Below are 22,996 nucleotides of genomic sequence, written 5' to 3' on the forward strand. Positions count from 1 at the left end.
CACCACTTGAGCCACAGTGCCACTTCCGGTCTTCTGATTTATTGGAGATAAGAGTCTCATGGACTTTCCTGCCTGGGCTGGCTTTGAACCACAATCCTCAGATCTCAGCCTCCTGAGTAGCTAGAATTACAGGTGTGAGCCACTGACGCCCGACTTGCTTTTCTTTTTAAAAATACAGTTTTAGTGTTATTAAGGTATTGTACAGAAGGGTTATTGTTTCGCAAGTCAGGTAACGAGTACATTTCCTTTTGGACAATGTTACCCTTGCAGATCTCTTTTCATGTATTTGTTCCTTTGTTCATTTTGGACTGATGCAATTGGGAATTATTCAGTTGGGATTTTTATTGGAAGGATGCTTTCCAATAAATGGATGTTTGCTTAGTAACAATATTCTTTGTTACCTTCTCTTTCGTTCCCTGAGTAGGAAATGTGTTCTTTGGTGTGGGGCAGAAGCATTGATGCAGTGGGGTAGGACAAATATAATTCTAGCTTGTTTTATGGTTTTGTTGTTCTTGTTTACTGGTACCAGAGATTGAACTCAGGACTTCATGTTCCTGCTTGGCTTACTTGCTCACTGCTGATACTCCACCACGTAAGCCGTACCTCCAGACAGGCTAGGGTCTTAAAACAGGGATCAGAACTTCATGATCCATTTGTATAGGATAGTTTCCTCAACTTCACAGCATTGCTCTGGCTTTATTTTCATCTTCACCAGAAACGTGGATCTGAGAGAATACCTGTCTGAAGAAGTACAAGCTGTTCACAAGAATACCACCTATGACCTCATTGCCAACATCGTGCATGACGGCAAGCCCTCTGAGGGCTCCTACCGGATCCATGTGCTCCACCATGTAAGTGGCAAAAATGAGTGTTGTTCAGGCTGGGAAGATGGCTCAGTGGTAGAGTGCTTGCCTTGCATGCATGAGGCCCTGGGTTCGATTCCTCAGCACCATATAAACAGAAAAAGCCAGAAGTGGCGCTGTGGCTCAAGTGGTAGAGTGCTAGCCTTGAGCTGAAGAGCTGAGGGACAACGCCCAGGCCCAGAGTTCAGGTCCCATGACCAACCAAAAAAAAAAAAAAAAGATTGTTGTACCTTTGGTGTTTCAAAGGGCATTTCTTTCAGTTTGCCCTTTCTCACCCTACCTTTGGGACTCTGCAAGTAAATGAGCTGCCAATGATTAGTTTAAGACAGTGGCTCTCAGTTTTAACTGCATATTGGACACATTGAGGGTCTTATTTATTTTATTTAATTTTATTTTTGAAACTGCATTTATTGTAGGGGATTATAACACACAGGTAATGGAAGAACCAACAAATCAACAGGGGATGGTGAAGCAAACTTGTTTAGAAGTGACAGGCAGCTTTTCCACAACTGCACATGAGGTGATGTGGTATTCCTGGATTCCTAGTGTTCCAGTTGTCAGTTTATTGCCTCTTCACTCCACATCCATATTTTATTACCAGCAGGCACGATTCTGAGATGCACTGAAGGTTCTTACCTCTGGTGTCCATGTCCTGTGTAGCTTACACTGGGGATCTTTCTAAAATCCTGATGCCTGGACATCATCCAGCCAGTTACATTGATTACGTTACTGATTTTCAACTGGAATAGAAGCCAGGGTTGTCGCTACAGATCCTGCAGTGCATAAGACAACCTCCACAGCAAAGAATTACTTGGCTTTAAATATTAATCAGCATCAAGGTTAGAGACTGCATTAAATTATTTGAGATAGAATATGACATTATGGTTCTTTGTTATGGTTCTTGGTTTTTGTGCCAGTACTGGGGCTTGAACTCAGGGCTTAGGCACTGTTCCTTGGCTCTTTTGCTCAAGGCTGGCACATTTACTACTTGAACTCCGTTTTCAGCTTTTTGGTGGGTAATTGGAGTAAGAGTCACATGGATTTTCCTGCCTGGGTTGTTGACTTCAGACCTTGAATCTCAATCAGCCTCCTGAGTAGTTGGACTCACAGGCACGAGCCACTGGCACCTAACAACTTTTATTTGACTGTATTGTTGCTGTTATCTGAGATGGGAGGTATGGAGAAGGAGAGTATATACTTTGAAGCCAGCCATTTCTGGACAGGAAGGAAGCATCTGAGGAAAATTTGAAAATTTCTTTTCAAGCTGAGAAGGTGGCTCAGTGGTAGCGTGCCTGCCTAGCATGCATGAAGCACCAGGTTTGATTTCTTAGCTCCACATAAATAGAAAAGGCTGGAAGTAGTGCTGTGGCTCAAGTGTGGTAGAATGCTAGCCTTGAACAAAGGAAGCTTAGGGATAGTGCTGAGTTCAAGCCCCAGGACTGGCAAAAAGAAAAAAGAAAATTTCTCCTCTTGTTGTCTACCTAAATTTTCCTTCAAAGATAAAGTGCAGAAGTATTTGAGACTCCATTGTACTTCAAAGATTCCTTAATAGGGATTGAGGTTTCTATGGCTGACATACCAAGTTCTCTTAACTGACTCATCTAATGGGCTAATGGGCATATCATTTGTTACGGCTCTGGTTGATTGATACATAGTTGCTTGTTCTCATTTTTTTCTAACTGATCCCTTCCTTCTGTATGTTGTTTTGGTTTTAGGGAAGAGACTAACTCAGCCTTCCATATTTTCTATAGGGGACTGGCAAATGGTACGAGTTACAAGACCTCCAGGTGACTGACATCCTGCCTCAGATGATCACACTGTCAGAGGCATACATTCAGGTGGGTGTGGGCCAAGGCAGAAAGTAGAATTGAGATAGAGCCTTTGTTGAAGTTTAGGCACCTGTTAGGATATGCTGAAGACTGTGGCAGGACAGGGGTGTCAGATTATTTACACATACACACACACACACACACACACACACACAGGTGTCAGATTATTTACACACACACACACACACACACACACACACTTTCAAAAGAGAAATGTAGGAAAGCATAACAATCTGGGAAGAGCAAAGATGGCTCTGTTTTGTCCAGGTGAGTTTTACAGAAATGTGTAGTTTGGTTTCAAGGAGGATGAATCAGAGACTTCTGCTCTTCAGCAGCTGAAGCGCTCTCCAAGGCAGAGTTAGTCAGCATTCTTCTTTGTGACCCTTGTACTTTCTCCATGCCTATTTGCACTGCTAACCATGTCATATTGACTGTCACCTTCTACATTGGGTTGAGGGCCTGGGGACTGATTTTTTGTTTGTTTGGTCAGTCATGGGTCTTGAACTTTGAGCCTGGATGCTGTCCTTGCACTCTTCAGCTCAAGGCTAGTGCTCTGCCTCTTGAGCCACAGCACTACTTCTGGTTTTCTGGTGGTTAATTGGAGATAAGAGTCTCATGGACATTTCTGCCTGGGCTGACTTTGAACTGAGATCCTCAGATCTCAGCCTCCTGAGTAGCTAGGATTACAGGCATGAGCCACCAGTGCCATGCTGGGACTGAGTTTTATTGTGTGACTGTTATAGATTGTGATAGAGGAAGGAGGGTTGGGACTAACAAAAGGCATAGCTTTGCAAAAGAGGTATGCTTGTTCTAGAGCTAACTCTTCTTAGTGACTTCCTCTAAGCTTGTAGACTTGGCCACATTTTTTTTTTTTATATCCGGTCGTGGGGCCTGAACTCTGGGCCTGGGCGCTGTCCCTCAGCTCTTCAGCTCAAGGCTAGCACTCTACTATTAGAGCCACAGCACCACTTCCGGTTTTTTTCTTTTTGCTTATGTGGTGCTGAGGAATTGAACCCAGGGCCTGAGGCATGCAAGGCAAGCGCTGTACCACTGAGCCACCTTCCCAGCCCTTGGCTACATTTTTGTTTTGTTTTGTTTTGTTTTGGGTGCTGGGGAGTGAACTTAGGATATCATGTATGATAAGCGTGGGCTCACTACATAACCTAATTTTAGAAGTGGAGTTTGGAATGTGGAGAGAATGAGTGGAAAAATGAAAATGGGACGGAAAGGAATGTTTGGGGAGGGTGTGAATTACTTTTTTCAGGATATATAGCAGGCATGTCAATATGGTTGCAGGTTGTAATTTGCCTGGAACAGGATAGGTATTCGTTAGTCATCTGTTGACTGAATATCTTACCAGCTCATTGATGTCTGTTTTCCTTTCTTACAGATTTGGAAGAGGCGGGATAATGATGAAACCAACCAGCAGGGGGCTTGAAGGTGGTGTCCAGGGCTTTGTTCCCAGGGGTTTTGGCTGAGAATGGTAAATAAGATGCTGAAGCTATAGCTGAACATGGACTGACTGGTAGGTCCCCTGGGCCAACCCGGTTTTCAGGAGACTGGTTTGTTCCTTGGTGACTCCCTGTTCTTTCTCAGCTTTGCAAACTGATGCTCTTTTTTCCTTTCAGCTTCAGCAGACAGAACTCTTACAGATGGCTATAATTTATTTCTGAATAGCTGTATCAAAGTTCAGACAATTTGTTGTATACACTGAGCTCTGGGATTCCAGGAATAAGAGTACATAACATGCTCATGTCTATTATAGTAGATTATTTCCTGTATTTCTTGATGTGTATGGATTTTTTTTTGAATGGATTAAATATTTTTCCTCTTTTTAAACCGGCCTCTTGTTTTTATGTTCTTCTCTCAGGCTGCTAGCTGAAGGGAAGATTTATCTTCCTTTTCACTCTTCCTAAACTGTCTACCTGTAGACTGTGATCTGGTGGACCTCATTCTTACTTCTTTCTGTCCACTGGGGAGTGGTGTGTCCATTGGCATACATTTGTCTTTTAAGTAAAAGAGTCTAAAAGTCATAAATTCCTGTGCTTACCTAAAAGGCTGAAGGTGGGTGACTTCAGATCGCACTGCAGCTCTGGAAGGGATCAGAAAGGAAAAATAACTATGAAGTCAGACACCAGTTTCTCAATCCTAGCCACTCAGAAGGCTGAGATCTGAGGATCACAGTTCAAGCCAGCCCAGGCAGATAAGTCTGTGAGACTCTTAACTACCAAAAAGCCACAAGTGGAGTTGTGGCTCAAGTGGTAGAACATTAGCCTTGAGCAACAAAGCTAAGGGACAGTGCCCAGGTCCCGAGTTCAAGCCTTGGACACTAAAAATCCTCCACATAAAAACTAGGAAGAGTTTCCCATTCAGGAGTGTAAGAACTCTAAGGAGTTCTCAGCTAAGCCACTGGGGAGCCCTGGAGCTTTTGAGCTTCTGTTAAGCACAAGTCATGGATTCTGAATAACCTGAAAGAAATTATGGCCTTAGCACAAGTAATGTGATAACCTAAGGATGTAGAAAGCTGACAGCGCAGCAGCTAGCAGCAGTCAGTTTTCTACTTCCTTTCTCTGTTCTGTGACCAACTCCTGTCCATTTCCCTTTGTAAGTATCCTTTTTTGTTTTGTGTTGTGAGATAAGATCTCACTCAGTAGGCTTACCTGAATATTGCTTTGTAGCTCAGTCTGACCTCAAACTTCTAATCCTCCTGACTGCTTGGAGGCATGTACCATCCCACTTGGATATTAACTATCTCTTGGACACTCTCCCTACTTGTCATTCTCTACTACCATCTGTCTAAGTTATATTGGCTTAGTATAGCTGAAGTCAAATCTGGGTCCCATCAGGAGAGAGAAACTATATAAGAAAACTGTGATCTAAGAAGGATTAACTTCAGTAATTATTAATTACAACAGAGGTGTAGCATGATGATGAAAAGTAACAGATGTGTAGGAATGGTTGATATCTCTAAGGCTGACGTAGTGTCCACAGCCAGGTTCTATGCTTGGTTGAAAATCTGTAGGCCATAGCTTAGTGATAGAATATTTACTTCACTGTTATGAGATCCTGGTCTTAATCCCCAGCATCACAAATAAAACTAAAACCTGCTTTTTCATGTGTTGAGGAAAGCTGTTCATAGATAGTACCTCAGTGGAGGTACTCTGAAGCAACCCTGTTCCAGTGTGTGTAGGGGACACCAGGTGCTATGAATGAATGAATACATAGCAGCCAGGCCCTGAAGAGTACTAAGAGCTCTGCGAGAGCCTGATGCTGGAGAAAAGTGGCACCTACTGCTTTCAGATGAGCATTCCAGAACCAGGAAGCAAAGCCCTTCTGCAGTGTCTCTTCCATGCCCTTTTCTGACATAGCCTTAATGCTGACTGCAAGGGAAAAATCCAAAGGTCTAGGTACATTTTCACAGAAGAGGCCAAAAGGTCAAGTTTGGAGCTGAAAAAGCAGCGAGTAAATTGATAACCCCTTTACCATAACCCAAAGCTAGCCAGCAGCTATTTTTTTTTTTTCCCAAAAGATTAACTATTGGCAGAAAGCATATACTTCTTGCAAAGTCCAGAGTTCTGCACTGTGAGTCTCCTATTGATGTTTGTCAAAGACTGTACAGTATTCCTGTTTGCCATGGATACTTCAAAATAGCAGTGGATCTTCAGGATCATAAGACCAAAGGATAGTGTAGGCCATTTTGTAGCCTGTGCTTGTTCCAAAATCGAGTACTTGTTCTCCCTTTTAAACCTTTCACCTTATGCTCTGAGTGTACATGGGTCAGACCAGTATAATCCCTATGGTTTATGCACCCTTTTGTTTGAATATGGTTGTTGGAATGGACAGTAGCTTGTCTTTTATTTTGGAGGAGATATTTTGAATCTCAGCCATTGCCATCTCCCAAACTTGAAACTTCACTGAAATGACAGTCACTTAAATTGTTTTGGGGGGTTCAGCTTCTTACCAAAGCATTTAGTGTACTTACTGCTCATCAGATCTAACCAGCATAGTATCATCAGTGTATGTAGTGGACTGGTGGGTTGTGTGGGAAGTCCAGATTATTAAGATCTCTGTGGTCAGACACAGCGGCACACCATGTAGTCTCAGCTATTGGAGAGGCTAATGTGGGAGTAACGGTTGGGCCCAGGAATTTAAGACTGGTCTGGGCAGCTGGTCTTAAATGAAATTTTTCAGGCTGTATTATATGTATTATATACACCAGGAGAATTGACAATTCTGGGCACCACTGTGAAGGCTTTCTTTTGACCCTGTCAGTCAAAAGCAAATTACTTTTTGTGATTCTTACATATTGGTGTCAACAAACCCCATTTGATACTAGCTTGGTAGCTGCATACCATGTGCCAGAGGTTCTGCTATATCAGTGAAGATGCCTCATCTGCAAAGCAGCTTCAGTTGGAGTCACCATCCAATTATGTTGAGGATAATCCATAGTCTTCTCCAAGGGTGAACCTCTATGCCCAACTTTTGTGTCATCCTCTTATTAAATAATCTTGTCTATAGTCCGTGGCAATGGAGTTTGGGGACCATCTGTCAGGCTGCTGACATGTCCTGGGAGAGACATACGGCTGTGAGCAGGAGCCTGGCTTGTGTGCCCTTACAGCTATAATCACAGAGTGCCCTTTCTCATTTGAAGGCCTCAGTTTCTGGCCAGAGTGTGAGCCACAGATGAGGAAGTAAATTCATGCTCTCTTACCATAATCCCAAACTAAAAGTCACAGAGCATCAGAAAGACCCAGAGCATTTCTATCAAAGACTTTTGTGTCTCAACCCTCGCCCACAGCAATCGAATAGAAAGCTTACTCTGGTACTTGTATGCAATTGTATGCAATTGGAGGTAAGCCAGCGGGGGAGAAGGGGTTGAGAAAGGTCTGAGTTAAATGTGAAAATATACGTCTTGCTATAGTTCTCTCTGGGAATTGGTAGAATTGTGGGTGTTTCTCTCTGTTTTGGGGGCTGTAATTTCTAAAATTTTAAACAAATTTAGAATAAGACAAAAGTTCTTATATAAATAGAAGGACACTTCTGGTATTTAGGTCTTCAATGCTAAAGATGTATTTGTTTATTCATTTTGTTGTGGTACCTTCTTTTTTTGGGGGGGGGCGGTCCAGTCGTGGGGCCTGAACTCTGGGCACTGTCCCTCAGCTCTTCAGCTCAAGGCTAGCGCTCTACCACTTGAGCCACAGTGCCACTTCCAGCTTTTTTCTTTTTGCTTATGTGGTGCTGAGGAATCGAACCCAGGGCCTCATGCATGCAAAGCAAGCACTCTACCACTGAGCCACCTTCCCAACCCCATGTTGTGGTACCTTCTTACCATAGAGAATCTTGGGAAGAAGGAAGGCAGGAGTTGGTAGGCTACACTGGAGTGGTAAAGAAGAGATGGGGTTATCTATTCTTATTAAGGCAGGGTGAAGTAGGTCCCAACCTTACTGGCTTCAGGGTGAGCCTTTGGCTCTCACAGCACAGCAAAGGACAGTGTCTTTTCTTTTTTCCCCCAGTCTTGGGGCTTGAACTCAGGGCCTGGGTACTGTCCCTGAGCTGCTTTTTGCTCAAGGCTAGCACTCTACCACTGGAGCCACAGTGCCACTTCTGGCGGTTTTTGTTTATATGGTACTGAGGAATCAAACCCAGGGCTTCTTGCGTGCCAGGCAAGCACTCTTCCACTAAGCTGCATTCCCAGTCCCAGTGTCTTTTTTAGCACATGTGAATAGGACTTTATTAGCAGTGTCACAGAAATTACATTACATAAGAACTGACCATTGGTATGCACAGTCTCAACTGAGCTTTGAGCAGATAAATCAGCATAAAATCACCTTTGGAATTTCAAACAAAAGTTTGTAAGTTTGCTTTGCAAAAAGATAAAAAGAAATCTGTCCCCTTTGAGGAATGTTGAGGATCAAATAGTGCCTCATGCATGCTAAGCAAGTACTCAATAACTGAGCTACATCCCGAGACTTAGAAATCCCCATAAAAAAAAAAAAAAAAAGAAATCCCCATAAAGCAACAGCTCTCTAATAGCAGAACACATGAAGCACAGAACTTTGCCTAGTCACCTTTTCATCATGCGTGAGCATGCAGCTTTGCTTACATCATGGCTTGCCTATGGTTTTGAAAAGGCACAATTTGAAATGGTACAATGCTGTTTGTTCCCATTCTCTATTCTGAATTTGGATTTGGAATTTCATAGAAGCATTAGCGAGGAACTATAGAAGCTAGTCTCCTAAGCTTGTGGAGAGTGTGTGTGTGTGTGTGTGTGTGTGTGTTTGTGTGTGTGTAAGTAAAGTAGGGCCCAGCTTCTTTCTCTTTGCCTCTTGGAGCTTGGGTGGTTTCTCTTCAACCCCTGAAGGCTATGGGAGCTGTGGTAGGCATGAATGCCAGATTCTCCCTCTGTAGACCTTAAAAGGATGCTATCCCTGCTGAACCTGACACCCAGAGGAGTGTGGTTCTGGTGTGGGGTTGTAATTAGAGCTAGGACAGACAAGGCACATGCTGGGGTTTGTGGTCTTCTAGTACAAGGTACTGAGAGGAAAGTAGGTGGGAAGGACACTTGTGGGTGGTAAACTTCCTTTACACTGAGGACAGGGGCCCCAGGCTGGAGGGGGACCCTTGCTGAGATGGTGAGGAGGACCTCTCATTGAGCTGTTACCATCCTAGAGAGGGGCTTGTCTAGGAACTCAGTGCCAGTTGAGAGCCCAGTTGGGGCCACAGCCTGGCTTCCTTTGCTAACCCATTGCTCCCTGTTTCAGTGGCAAGGCTGGGAGCTTGGGAGAGGCATCTGCCCTTGGGCGGCTTCCTCACACCAGAGCCCCAGCTGTCAAGGATAGGGGGAGCGACACATTAAACCTGTGCTGTGCCATGGGTCTGGGTTGGAGCAGAGAGCCCCTACTGCCCTTTACAGATGTTATGTTGGACAAGGTTTCCAGGCAGGGTGGGCTCTTCCTTCAGATGGAAGAGATGGGTCTGACTCCATGCTGGGATGACAAGGTGTCACTTTTACTCAGCAGCAGCCAGAATGTGTCCTGACCACAGGCGCTCACCAGACCAATGTGAAACAAAAAGCACAGGTGAACAAATAGATCAGTGTCCATCCAGTTGAAGCTGGCTATGAGCAGATTTCTAAAGTGGCCTAAGTTTGCTTCAAGGTTGCCTCAGGGTCGTTTTCTAGGTCCTTCTAAAGGTCATCTAACTCTGCTCCACCCTAAGGTGCTGCCCCTCTCTAAGAAAATGGTGGGCAGAAGGAGAGAAATGGAGCTCCAGGAGGTGGGGTGAGCTGACAATAGTGGCTTTGGCATCTGAAGGGGAGACAGCTTTGGACAGTAGAGTCTGACTTCTTCTGAGGTCCAGGAAACATCGGCCTTGGCAGAGCAGGTCAGATCCCCCAGGGTCAGCCAGTCCAGTGAACAAGGAAGGTGAAGGAATTCCGGCCTCAGCAGGAGCTAAAGAGATCTTCAACAGGCAAAGTGGTAGGGAATAAAGATGTCCAAAACAACCTTTTCCTGCTGGTACCAAAAGAGGTCCTTAGGAGTCTGGAGCTGTGCCTAGGAAGGTAGGATGGAGCAGCCTTCAGGAACCACCACCTTCTTCCTGCTTGCCAGACACCCTGGAAGTCAAGCCTACCCCATCCCCAGCTAAGACAGACTTACCTGAAGGCTGAGTTCCTATCAGAGATAGGGGCTTCGGAAACATTGGAGAGGGCTGAAGGTGGCTGCACACGCTCCTAGATCCTGTCACAGGAAGAGCATTAGAGCCTCAGCTCCCCAATCCCCGATCCTAAAGTCCAGAAAGCAAGGAGGGTGAAGGGAAGGCCTCAGGCGGGAGCTGAAGAGGGCTGGTACAGGGCAAGGCAGTATGAGCAGGGCATGGAGGCCCCCAGAAGGTTAATTCTCTCTCCACGTGGGCCTAGTGCTCTTGGCATGACCTTTTCAGTCCTTCGTGACACTCTCTGAGCCAGAGGAGTTAGAGATGAGTCCTCACTCCATCCTCCCACCTACTCAGTGAACACAGCCCCATCCCCAAGTGCACATAATACCACAGCCTCTAGCTGTCCCTCCCACCCCATAGGTCTTCATTCTGTTGTGATGTTTTCTCTGCCTCTGAGATCACACCTTCTCTATTTGCAAACATGAAATCACCTAGTCCTGCACCCAGAAGCATGGGATCTCTGATAACCAGGAGGGTAGAGGCTCTGAAAGGGAAGTCTAGATGGAGAGATGGATGTACCTGGCAGATGGTACGGGCATCCGAGGCCTTGGGCCACAGGGCCAGCAGTTGGAGGGTGTGCTGCTCCACAAATTGCTTGCACTGAGGAAAGACAAACATGGAGTGGGTACACCAAAACCCATGACAAGACATTCTTGGCCACTGTACCTTGTTGGATCATGCCGGGCACCTAACCATCAGCCCCACTGAGCAGCTCTGACTGCAAGTAAAACCGAAGTCTGAAGCTTTCTGTAGGAAAAGCATGGAGGCCAGAGCTGCCTCCTGGAAAAAGGATGTACTGGCTTGTTTCAGAACACCACCCTGCTTTAAGAAGGAAATGTAGAGGCTGGGAATGTGGCTTCAGTGATAGAGTGCTTGCCTGGCAGGCATGAAGCCTTCAGTTGGATTCCTCAGTACCACATAAACAGAAAAAGCCAGAAGTGACACTGTGGCTCAAGTAGTAGAGTGCTAGCATTGAGCAAAAAGAAGCTCAAGGACAGCCAGTGCCCAAACCTTAAGTTCAAGCCCCAGGACTCACAAAAAAAAAAAAAAAAAAGGGAGGTGTACTGTCATCAGCCACATATAGACAAGCTGTTAGGACTTTGAAGACAACAGGTCCACTGTGCCACCATTAGTCACACTGAGGAGGGTAGAGCACAGGGAGGGACCCAGGAGAGAAGTCCAGGCCCTTGTCCACTTCTATCTGCCTTGGCTATACCAGGTACTGGTTGTGTCACCTATTACCTGGGCTACCCATGACCCACCTGGGCCATAGCACAGCTGATACACTTTGGAGCAGATGGATGGCAAGACTCCATTGGAACTAGCAGGACTCACCTTGCATTAACCCATGACAGAGGCCTGCTGGCTCCTTTGAACCCACAGCCTTGTGTCTAGGATGACTTCCAAGCTTGACTTTTGTGTCCAGAGATGACTTACAGTCGCTACAGTCCCACTATTGTCTGACCTATGTCCTTTCTGCCTGTCTGGATTACAGTCTACCCTGCCCTACATGTTTCTGGCTGCAAAGCTTGTTTTGGGTCAGCCCTCCCCACAGACAGGCCCTAGACCTAAGTCTCTTGCGTGTCCGCCCCTCACCTTCTGCTTATCTGAACTGTAGTTGAGGCAGGCCTGGTGCATTGCCTGCGGCATGGCTTGCTCGCTGCTGTTCCATGCCTGAGTGGTCACTGACACGCAGAGCTGGCACTCGGAGTCTTGCAGCAGCCCCTCTTCTGCCAGAGATCCTAGAGCTGGGGGGGCTAGAGAGAAAATAGCCAAATCTACCCTGCAGAAATTCCAGGCTGGGGTGGGGAAAGGAGGAGGAGGAGAGGGAGAGAAGCCGGGAGGAGAGGAGGGAGAGGAAGAGGGCAAGAGGGAGGTAGAAATGAAAGGGGAGGGGTGGAGAGGAGAAAAGAAGGGGGGGGGTTGCATAGTCAGGACTGCAAAAGGACAGTGGCCAATGAGGTCACTGGGGACAGTGGGTGGGGTAGCATGAGGCTCACCTGGGACAATACCATTCTCAGTGGTGCATCGCAGGACAAGGCCGCAGACCAGCTGGGGCAGCATGCGACCCAGCAGTACATCCAGCAAAAGGACTGTGTAGCGCTCAGCCAGACACTGACAGATGCCACCCACCACCAGGGGTACCACGTGGCACACCTGGGCCACCGCCACAGCCAGCACACCCTGGGGTAGAGGTGGAGAGGGGGCAGCGTGGGACCTTCCCATGGCAAGATTCTACCCTGTCCAGTGCCAACCAAACACACACACACATACACACACACACACACACACACACACACACACACACACACACATACACATATCTATCTATCTATCTATCTATCTATCTATCTATCTATCTATCTATCTATCTATCTATCTATCTATCTATCTATCTATATCTTATTCCCTTTCCAAGTAAGGGCATAGAGGATAAAGAACTAGGAGATTCAGGGGACACCTGAGTGAGTGATCATCCAGCAGTTCCTGGCTTGCTGAATGGGATGTGGCTAGCCAGAGAAAGGCGTGGCTAAGGCCACCAGCAGGGATGTGGACCCCACTAGTGTGATGCCTTTCGAATGGGGTATTTCACCAAAAGCATCCACGCACATTTAGCCTTTGCTCCTGCTCTGACAAGACTCTTGGTTTTTGCTGTCAAAGGCCAGGCTGCTCAGTCCACTGAGTCCTTACCCTGCCTCATCTGGGAGTATCCTCTCTCGGCCTCAAGAACTCTCCAAGGTGAACTGGTGAGCATGTTAACATGACTCCACTGACACTTGTGGCAGTGATGGAAGAATCTGCTATTCTTCCCCTTCCATTGTCTCTGGAACCTATTCCATTTGGGCTCTGTCCCCACCACTCCTTCAGAACACTGGCCAGGGTCACTCACAACCTGCCTTGCCATATCTGCGGGACACCCCTATGCCAGCCTGGGACTTGAAATTCAGGGCTTAGGTACGATCTCTAAATGTATGCTCAAGGCTAGTGTTCTAACACTGAGCCTCAGTTCCACTTCAAGCCCAGGCTGGCTTCAAACCTGGATCCTCAGATCTCAGCCTCCTGAGTGTCTAGGATTTCAGGTGTGAACCACCAACTGATAATGCTATAGCTCAGGTAATGCCTTTCTGAAATGCCTTCTCTTGGCTTTGTGCCACACCATGGTCCCCCCACCCTCCGTCCCTGTCCCCAGCTCTTCTCTCAGCTTTCCTGTTGCTATCTCTCTTTTATCTGGTTCTTCAGTTCTGCCTCTGCATATTCTGTTCCTTGTTGGCCTTCCTCCTCCTTTGATTTTTCATCTGGTTCACTCTCAGCTTGATCTTGCTGCTTGACCTTTTCCCCAGAGCTTGATGTCCAGCCACTTGCTTAACCTCTCTCTTTCTGCATATGGCACATCCAATTTAACAAGGAAGAATGGGTCATAAGGATTGCTCTCATGCCCTCACTCCTGCAGACCATCCATTGGTAAGCCCAGTCAAGCCTCCCTCTCCAACATACCCCCATCTACGCTCTTAGCTCCATCCTGCCCACCACCCCATTGTGACTGTTCTTTAGTAATCTGTTAAGTGTCTTGCCTGATTTTATTTTGCCTCCTACCTGCCCAATGGAGTCTGTGTGTGTGTGTGTATGTGTATTTGTGCATGTGTGCACACTGGGGCTTGAACTCAGGGGCTGTCCCTTAGCTTTTTTGTTCAAGGCTGGCACTACCACTTGAGACACAGCTCCACTTCTGGATTTTTTTTTTCTTATGTGGTTAGTTGAAAATAAGATTCTCTCAAGTATGCCTTCTTGGGCTGTCATCAAACCATAATCCTCAGATCTCAGCCTCCTGAGTAGTTAGGATTACAGACATGAACATGGGTGCTTACCGTCCCATCTATTCTAGCAGCAAGAGTGATCTTTCTCCTTGGTGAAATTCTGCACTAGCTGTAAATGACATTCAGAATGATAGCCTTTGTCTTTTTTTTTTTTTTAACTTGTCTTAACAAGGTCTGGATGGCATGATTGGGCCATCTCTCTCTTGCTGGTCCTCCTGCTTCAGCCCCATTGGCTGCCAAGCTCATTCTTGCTCTAGGCCCTTGATCTATTGAGGCCTTGTCCTCTCAACCTAACTGTCACCTCCTCAAAGCCTCTCTCTGTCTTATCAGCCTGATATCACTGTTCGTCCTTACCCTCTGCTATGAATCCTTAGTGGCCAGAGGGCAGACAGGACCTTGTTTGGGCTGGGTTATGAGAGAGGGCATCTCTGGGCTAAGGGGTTATGGGCAAAAGCCACTACAGATTTGGGTAACTCGAGTCAGACGCTGGCCATGTTGGGGAGCTTATCTGTGGACATTCTCCCTTTGAGAATTAAAGCATCTTTTCTACAGAGACAACTGGAGAGTCTTCGCCATTAGATACTGAGCTGGGGCAGACAAGGCTGAGCCTTACCTATTCTCATATATCTGAGCCTTGGGATTCCATTGGGTGGGGACAGTGCACAGATGGCTCCTCTCCTAACTCTGGCAGAGCTGGACTCTACAGAGCTGTGAATGGGCAAAGGTGGAGCTGGGAGAGGTTCACCCAAGCTCCATGCGTGCTGGTCGCCTCACCTTGGGGATCACGACTTGGACTCGCTTGAGGAGAGTCTTGCAGAGCCAACAGTAGGGCAGGGGGATGGGGAGCCTCTGCTCAGAGAGGTCCTGTGGGAGAAAACAGAGGGGAGGGCTGGGAAACTGAGGGCCTTGGCTGCCCCGCCTCCTCCTCCCCTTCTCTCCTTCCTGACTTAGGCTCTGTCCCAAACTTCTAGTGCCTTCTGGCTCTTCTCCCAAGTGCTCAAGAGGCCTCAGCTGCCACTCTAATAACCCTGTTGTTCCTCACCTGACTTCCTTACCTGAGTATGAGGCCCAAACTGCTTAAAGATGGTCCCTTGCAGCATAGGGAGGGACAGCTTGTCTGGTAGAGGGTCAGGTAGAGAGTCTGCCACCCCTGGCTCCTGCTCTGTCTCCGGCTGCCCAGACTGGCACAGGCCCACATGCCGGCAGACAGTCTTTGGGGTCTAGGGCACAGTGAGGATGGGGGGCTGTTAGGCTCATGCTCAGGCTGGTCCAAATGCTCAGAGACAGGGAATCAGGGAGGTGGGGATGATGTGTCCCAGGGCTCCATGGAAAAGGGGATGGAAGGCAAAGATGGGCAGGGGGGTGGGGGAGAGGGAGGGAGGAGAGACTTGGGGAAGGTGCCTAGGAATGTGTGTGAATGGTTGTGAGTTTGGGTGTGAGAGGGGGGATGTGTGAGTCTCTATAAAGTGTGCAGGCTGCTGTGCGCTGCTGAGCAGGTAAAGCTCTGACCTAGGTTCCTGACTGAAGAGCATGTTTCCTGGGCCTGTTGTGGAATGGTGTGTGTGTGGGGTGGGGGGGGTGGGTCTATCTGGGTGCTGTGGAAGTTGTGTGTATGTGTGGGGGTGTGGATGCACATGCACACATGTGTATCCCTGGGGCTTTGTCCAAGTGGTGGGAGGGCAGGTCGGGGCCTCACAATCTGGCTCTGGAAGTAGTCGATGACCAGGGGGAAGTAGACTTCAAGCACATGGCGGCACTGGGGCACTAGCAGCTTCAAGGGGAGGACGTCACACTCATGCTCCAGGAACTTGCGAATTGTGTCCTGGGAGGACAGAGGGGAATGATCAGCTTGGCCTTTCCAAGGCCTGCTTCTATCTGAATGTCTTGCTGCAAAGCTGCCACCAGAGAAGATTGGCCCACTCCGCTGGGGCACTATAGGACGCTCCTCGTCTGGCAGGGCCATCTGGCTGTGGCTGAGCTCAGTCCCAGGGCCTGCTTTGGTCAGGAGTGTGGAGTTGCAGGCTTCACCTTTGATCTGGAAATGCCCTCTGTTTTGGTCTTCATCTCTTGTTCCCTAAACTCTATTCAGGATCTGGGCATCTTTACCTGGAAAATGGCCTCCTTAGCCACCTTTGTAAGGATGCGGATGATGTCTTCACACTCCTGGCATAGGTCATCCTGGGGCGGGGGGCCAAAGTGGGGATACATGAGTAGAGTACCGAGGGAGACTCTCTTGGGCAATTGTTGACAAGTACCTCCAAAATACCAGCAACTGCCCACCATCCCACTCCATCCACCTTACTCTAGCCCCACTCTATGCCATCACATTCCTAGGAGGACTTCAAGCCTCTTAGGCCCATTCAGAGCCCACCTAGCACCCTCCTTCCCAGACCCCCACTGTAGCCCTTGGATGATACTCACAGCTTCCACATGCCCCCAGACTTCCTGCAGACAATGCCCCAGGGCTTTACACTGCACAGCTTGCTCCAGGTTTTGGCACCAGAACTCGGGACCCTGGGCACAGGCCGGGGATGAAGTGGTCCAGACAGCTACAGTTTGGAACCAGAGCAACTTTTATCAGGAACCACCGTACACATGCCACCCTGATTTTACCCAGCCTCAAATTCAATTTTGCTGCAATTGTATGGCCATCACACATGTCAGACTGTGCTAAGTCTCCTTCCAGGATGTACTATTTCTTTTTTTCTTTTTTTGTCAGTGATGGGGGCCTGAACTCTGGGTCTGGGCACTGCACTTCAGCTCTTTAGTCCAAGCTAGTGCTCTACCACTTGAGCCATAGTTCCACTTCCCGCTTTTTCTGCTTTTGTGGTGCTGAGGAATAGAACTCAGAACCTCATGCATGCAAGGCACTCTACCGCTAAGCTACCTTCCCAGCCCCACCTGGGAGTTTTTCTAGGCCTTAGTTGTCATGAGTTGGGCACTAGTGACTCATGCTTGTAATCCTAGCTACTTGGAAAGCTGAGATAAAGAGAATCTCTAGTTAGGACCAGGTTGGGTGAACAGTATATATGCCCCAATTTTAACAGAAAAGAGCTGGGGCCAGGTGCAGGTGGCTCATGCCTATAATCCTAGCTACTCAGGAGGCAGAGATTTGAGAATCATGGTTCAAAGCCAGCCTTGGCAGAAAGTCTATGAGACTCTTATATCTAATTAACCACAGAAAACCAGAAGTGGTGTTATGGCTCAAAGTGGTAGAGCACTAGCCTTGAGCAAAATAGCTCAGGTACAGCACCCAGGCCCTGAATTCAAACCTCCTGACTGATGAAAGCAAGCAGGAAGGAAGGGAGGGAGGGAGGAAGGAAGGAAGAAAAGAAGGAAGGAAGGAAGGAAGGGAGGGAGGGAGGGAGGGAGGGAGGAATAACTAAATAAACTAAAGCCAAAAGGGATGGAGTCTGGCACTAGTGGCTCATGCCTATAATCCTAGCTACTTAGGAGGCTATGATATGATAAATGAAGTTCAAAGCCAGTCCTGGGAAGACAAATCAGAAAGATCCTAATCTCCAGCAAAAAGCTGAAAGTGGGCTGGGAATGTGGCTTAGTGGTAGAGTGCTTGCCTAGCATGCATGAAGCCTGGGTTCAATTCCTCAGCACCACATACACAGAAAAAATGGTGCTGTGGCTCAAGTGGTGGGTACTAGTTTTGAGCAAAAGAAGCTCAGGAACAGTGCCCCGGCCCTGAGTTCAAGCCCCAGGACTGGCCAGAAAAAAAAAAAGCTGAAATTGGAGATGACTTAAGTGGGATAGTACCAGTTGACTGAAGAAGCTGAGCGAGTGTATGAGGCCCTGAGTTCAAGCCCCAGTACCAGCGCATGTACAAAACAGGGCTGTAAACAAGTGCTTAGTAAGCACAAGGCCCTAGTACTTAAAAAAAAAAAAGATCAGGATTATATACAGACTTGGGATAACTGGGCAGAGCTAGTACTCAGTAAGTGGTAGAGATGCCTCCATGACAGAGGCTGGGGAGACTCACCAAAGCCTGGACCACAGAGCATGAGCAGCAGCAGCAACCATGGCAGCAGGTATGACTTGGCCATGGCACCTGCAACCTGGGCATCCTGCTTGGGGCAGGGACCCTTATAGCTGGGGGTGGGAGGTGGGGGTGGAGAAGGCCTGGGGAAAGGACTTGAAGGGAGCAGCATTGACCTCAGTGTTTGCCTGGGTCCTGGAGAGCTCTCCAGGTGCTTTGATCCCACCTCTTCCCATCAGGAACTCTCCTGCCTGCCTTTGCCCTGTCTTGGCCCACAGCCCGACCCTCCTCTCTTTGCCTCCCCACCGGCCCCCATGGTCTAGGAGTCCTGGTTCTCTCCAAATAAGGGGCCTTCACACTTGGTCCCAGTAATCTGGGCTTTGGAAGGGAAGATGAGGCAGGGCCACATTGAGGGATAATGTGGACCCCCCCACTCCTTCTTCCCCAGACGCACTCCATTCCTCTGCTCTTGAGCAATGCTTTGAAGAGCTTCCTGCCTGGCTCTTGATCTAGAGTAAGCTCCGGAAGGGCAAACTCTGGACCCTCCTGGTGCCACCTACCTCCCACTCCATCCTGCCCCTTCCCCCTAGACACATGATTGGCAACGGGCAGAGAGTGTTTACATGAAATGAAAGAATGCCATAAGTGCCCGAGACAGGGATGTGGGGGATTGAGATTTCTGTGGGCCAAAATGGCTCTCAGCCTATTCAGGGGCTGCTGCCCATGGCTTCTAGGGACTCCTCCAGAGCACAGCTAATGGCTCAGAGATGGTCTTTTGAGGCTGTGAAGGACTCACCTGGGTCCCCACTGGGCACACTGGAGTTAAAACTCCCAAGATGCTGTGGGGCAGGCCCTGTTGGAGAGTAGCACTCATTACTGGAGCTCTGTACCTGGTGGAAGATCCCAGGCCTCATGGGGCTCCATGGCTCATGGGGAGGGAGAGCAGGAGCTTGGCACCTGATGAACATAGTTGGACACAAGATGGTAAAAAAATGACACATTCAAGATCACTCAAGGCTTCGTGTGGTTTCTGTTGGCCTCAGGCCCTTGTTACTATGACAAACAGAGTTGCCATTGTGGGAGTTAACCAACAGTGTGTGAGAATGTGTGAACCAAAGATTGGGAACCCAGCAACTTGCATAAATAGCTAGGGTGGTGGAGCTGGAATGTGCTAGTAGTTTAGTATGTGTTAAATGTCTATGAGCCAAGGGGCTGAGAGGTTAGTTCAGGGGGAAAGTGTGGATTTAGCATAAATGAGGCCCAAGATTCCATCTCCAGCACCCAACATGCAAAAAGCTAGATGAAATAAACAAATGAGCTGAGCTGTGTCCTATTTGGATACAATTAGGGCAACGGGATTTATGGATGGGCCCTCCAGGATTATATTGGCCAGGGAACAACAGTACCAAAATCCCTTCAAGCTCTCCTTGCATACATGATTCCTTCTCGTTTGTGTCACTGGGCAGAGCAGGTTAACTTCAGGTGGGGAGGTTCTGTTCTACATGGCCATTCAGGGGCCTGGGCCCCTCCCTGTGCTTGCTCAGTCCTCCCTGGGTCCCTGAAAGGGATGGAGAGAAAGAGTAGGAGGTAGTGAAGGAAGTTTTAGGGACCAGGGCTGAGAGTGGTGGTCTTATTGCTGCCCACCTCAGTTAACATGACTCCCCCTTAATCCCAGGGGAGGGCGAAATGCCATGTCTCATATGACAATCAGGAAAGGGTAATGGGATCGGTGGGTAGGAGGGGTCTCAAAACCTTCATATCAAAGGCAAACCTGTAGAGTTTTCTGGATGAGGGGTCCAGACTTCCATCAAATCTTAATAGGAGCTCTCCATACCGTTGAGAGCTGCCGGTCAAGAGCACAAATACAGGAAACATAAAAAGCGAGCCTTTTATAATTCCTCTAGTAGACAGCCCCTGGCTCGGCATTCTCTGGTTTATTCTCATCTCTATTCAGAATTGGGGTTCCTTTGGGGCCTAGCCGCAAGGAAGCCTGATGGGACTGTCTATGCCGTTGTCACTGTAAATGAATAAACATACCACAGAAGAGGCAGTGGTCATGAAGGCATATAGCTCTAATCCCAGCACAGGAGGCTGAAGCAGGAAGATTATGAGTCTGAGTCCAGCTTGGGGCTACATAGCAAGAGTGTTTCTAACACAAAACAGCTGGGTGCTGGTGCTCATTCCTGTAATGCTAGCTAATCAAGAGGCTGAGATCAGAGGATCATGATTCAAAGCCAGCCAGGGCAAGAAAGTCTATGAAACTTATTTACACTAAACTACAAAAAACCAAAAAACCAAAAAACCAGAAGTGGAGCTGTGGCTCAAGTGATAGAGCACTAGCCTTTGAGCAAAAAAGCTCCAGGTTCAGCACCCAGAACCTGAGTTCAAGCCCTAGGACTGGCACTAACCAACCAACCAACCAACCAACAGCAGCAACAGAACCAAGAACAGAAGAGATAAGGAATAGAAAAGAGGCCATTCTGACAGCTGTTGCAGGTGGGAGAGCATGACTAACTAGCCTGATTGACAAGAGACAGCTCCCTTCCTGGTGTGAGGGATGGAAGGGAACCATGTTTTTCTTTGTGACTATGGACAGTATGAAAATCCCAGCCGTGGGACCTAAGATCTGGAGGCTGAGACAAAACAGGATCCATAAAGTGTCACGTTTTATATTCAAATCCCTTCTGTCTGTTGTGATTGAACAGTGGAATTTCTTTTTGTTCCTTTTGTGGCATTTCAGGTTGTCTTTCTCTGCTGGTATTCTGGCCTATGTCTTTCCTCCTCTTACCCATCCCTACCCTTGAGTAATTGTGGTGGTGATGGTGGTGGTTCTTCTCCTCCTCCTCCTCTTCCTCCTCCTCCTCCTCCTCCTCCTCTTCCTCCTCCTCCTCCTCTTCCTCCTCCTCCTCCTCCTCCTCCTCCTCCTCCTCCTCCTCCTCCTCCTCCTCCTCCTCCTCCTCTTCCTCCTCCTTCTCTTCCTCCTCCTCCTCCTCCTCCTTCTTCTTTTTTCTAGTACTGGGGATTTGAACTCAGGGCCTTGTGCTTGCTAGGCAAGGCACTTTACTGCTTGGGCTACACCCCTAGATCCTCTTGCTTATGAAAATGTAGTGTCTGCTTTAGGGGTAGGGACTATGGAATATCAAATGGTAACATCACCCTCTGGGGAGTGTCTCATAATAGTCTTCTGGAGTATAGTCTCTTTCTTTTACTTTCAAAAAATTTTTTTTTCTAGAGGATAGGAGAGGAAACCATGAAACTTTGTTTGTAATGATCTTTGACTAAAACCTAGTTAATGAGCTGGGTATGGGAGGATAGTGGGTGTATGTGGGTAGAATGCTGAGCAGTAATCAGTATGGGGCCTGAATACTAGGCCTGGGGAGGAGAGACTCTTTCAAGGGCAGGACCACTAAATGGAGACCAGGAGAAGCACAGGAGTTGGCCTGGTAAAATGGGGAAGCATTTACTCTTGCAGACTCACACCTGTAATCCTCGCTACTCAGGAGGCTGAGATCTGAGGATCCTAGTTAGAAGCCAGCCTGGGCAGGAAAGGCTGTCAGACTCTTACCTTCAATTAAACACCAAAAAGCCAGAAGTAGAGTTGTGGTTCAAATGATAGAGCACTAACCTTGAGCAAGAAAAGCTTGGTGTCCCTAGGACTGTGCGTGTGCATACACGCACGCACGCACACAAAGTGAGAGTTCAAGACAATGAGTTCAAGCTATAGTATTGGCACCAAATAAATAAATTAAATTAGATTTGTTCCTCTGGGGAAGTGGCTTTCCTTCACTGATATGGGCCACTGTATTATTTAGAGGGCTCTTGATTACAAGCATTAGAAGTCTTAGCTCATTCTGGATGATAAAAACAAAAAGATAATTTCTTGTTCAAATAATTAACCAAAGCCTGCCATTGGGGGCTCATGCCTATAACCCTAGCTTTTTGGGAAGCTGAGATCTGAAGATCTTGGTTCAAAGCCAGCCCAGGCAGAAAAATTTGAGACATATCTCCAATTAGCCACCAAACAGAAGTGGAGCTATCACTCAAGTGGTACAGTGCCTTGAATGAGAAAACCAAGAGAGTGTGAGATCCTGAGTTCAAACCCCAATACCACCACAAAAATCAAAACAAACAAACAAAAAGCAATAATTAACCTGTCCACAGACAGCTTCTGGTACAGAATGATCCAGAAACACATGGCATCAGCAGCAGAGTTCCTGTTCTATTTTTTCACAGTTTCCAGTTCTTTCCACTTCTCTATATTGATACTGGCCTGAGGCTGGCTTCCTTCTTGTCAGCAGAAATAATTTTGAGGTGCAGCCCTCTCATCTTTGCAGCATGGAACTCGGAGGGAAAGAGGACTCCTTTGGCAGTCCTGATCACCGGTAACCACTTACAGGTGTGAGTCACCAGTGCCTGGCAAACATTCTTTGATGATACTTCATTTTTTTCCCATAGCCCTTTCTGTCCCCCCCTCCTCCTATACACTGGGCATTTAAACTATGTGATGGAGCAAATCTGGCTATCTGGTCACCTTTTCTACTTCACCGCAGGCTTGTTATTGTTACTGGCTTGTTTGTCTAGTAATTGGCTGGATTACTTTAGGAACTGAGTTTGAAGACTGTGGTGCTCCTGAACCCTGGAGGCTTAAAATAGTGCCCCAGCCTGGCAACACTTTCCCAGTCTCTGACAACACCAAGCTGTTAAACTATACTAATTTCTGGCTGATGGTTCTATTGTTTTTAACAGTGCCTGAGGTCTTAAATAAATTGGTTTATGGAAGAATCC

At 47.5% G+C, this 22,996-nt stretch overlaps 2 protein-coding genes across 6 annotated transcripts in view; one reads left to right on the plus strand and one right to left on the minus strand.

Annotated features, from left to right (window-relative positions):
* Positions 1-4,531, plus strand: part of LOC138825215 (ubiquitin carboxyl-terminal hydrolase 39) — a 27,341-nt gene extending 22,810 nt beyond the window's left edge. Inside the window, exons 11-13 of the mRNA XM_070019604.1 lie at positions 716-851; positions 2,615-2,701; positions 4,083-4,531. Coding sequence (XP_069875705.1) covers positions 716-851; positions 2,615-2,701; positions 4,083-4,130 — 271 coding nt within the window. The 3' untranslated portion in view covers positions 4,131-4,531. The remainder of the gene's footprint in view (positions 1-715; positions 852-2,614; positions 2,702-4,082) is intronic.
* Positions 4,532-8,397: 3,866 nt separating this feature from the next.
* LOC138825217 (pulmonary surfactant-associated protein B-like) lies at positions 8,398-18,322 on the minus strand. Of its 5 annotated transcripts, none has more exons than XM_070019608.1 (11): positions 18,215-18,322; positions 16,645-16,772; positions 16,330-16,401; positions 15,920-16,045; positions 15,279-15,443; positions 14,998-15,087; positions 12,409-12,523; positions 12,005-12,165; positions 10,928-11,008; positions 10,351-10,431; positions 8,398-10,245 (listed from the first exon to the last, which is right to left on the minus strand). In XM_070019608.1, exons 1-10 carry the CDS (start codon positions 18,276-18,278, stop codon positions 10,369-10,371), a joined length of 1,065 nt encoding a protein of 354 aa, XP_069875709.1. In that variant the 5' UTR covers positions 18,279-18,322; the 3' UTR covers positions 8,398-10,245; positions 10,351-10,368. The 5 variants fall into 5 exon arrangements, with proteins under 5 accessions (XP_069875709.1, XP_069875708.1, XP_069875707.1 ...); XM_070019607.1 differs by having other exon boundaries at positions 12,005-12,207; XM_070019606.1 differs by having other exon boundaries at positions 12,409-12,592.
* Positions 18,323-22,996: the final 4,674 nt, after the last annotated feature.

The sequence above is a fragment of the Dipodomys merriami genome, unplaced genomic scaffold (assembly GCF_024711535.1).
Source record: "Dipodomys merriami isolate MVZ:Mamm:240054 unplaced genomic scaffold, mDipMer1.0.p SCAF_136, whole genome shotgun sequence".
NCBI lineage: Eukaryota > Metazoa > Chordata > Mammalia > Rodentia > Heteromyidae > Dipodomys > Dipodomys merriami.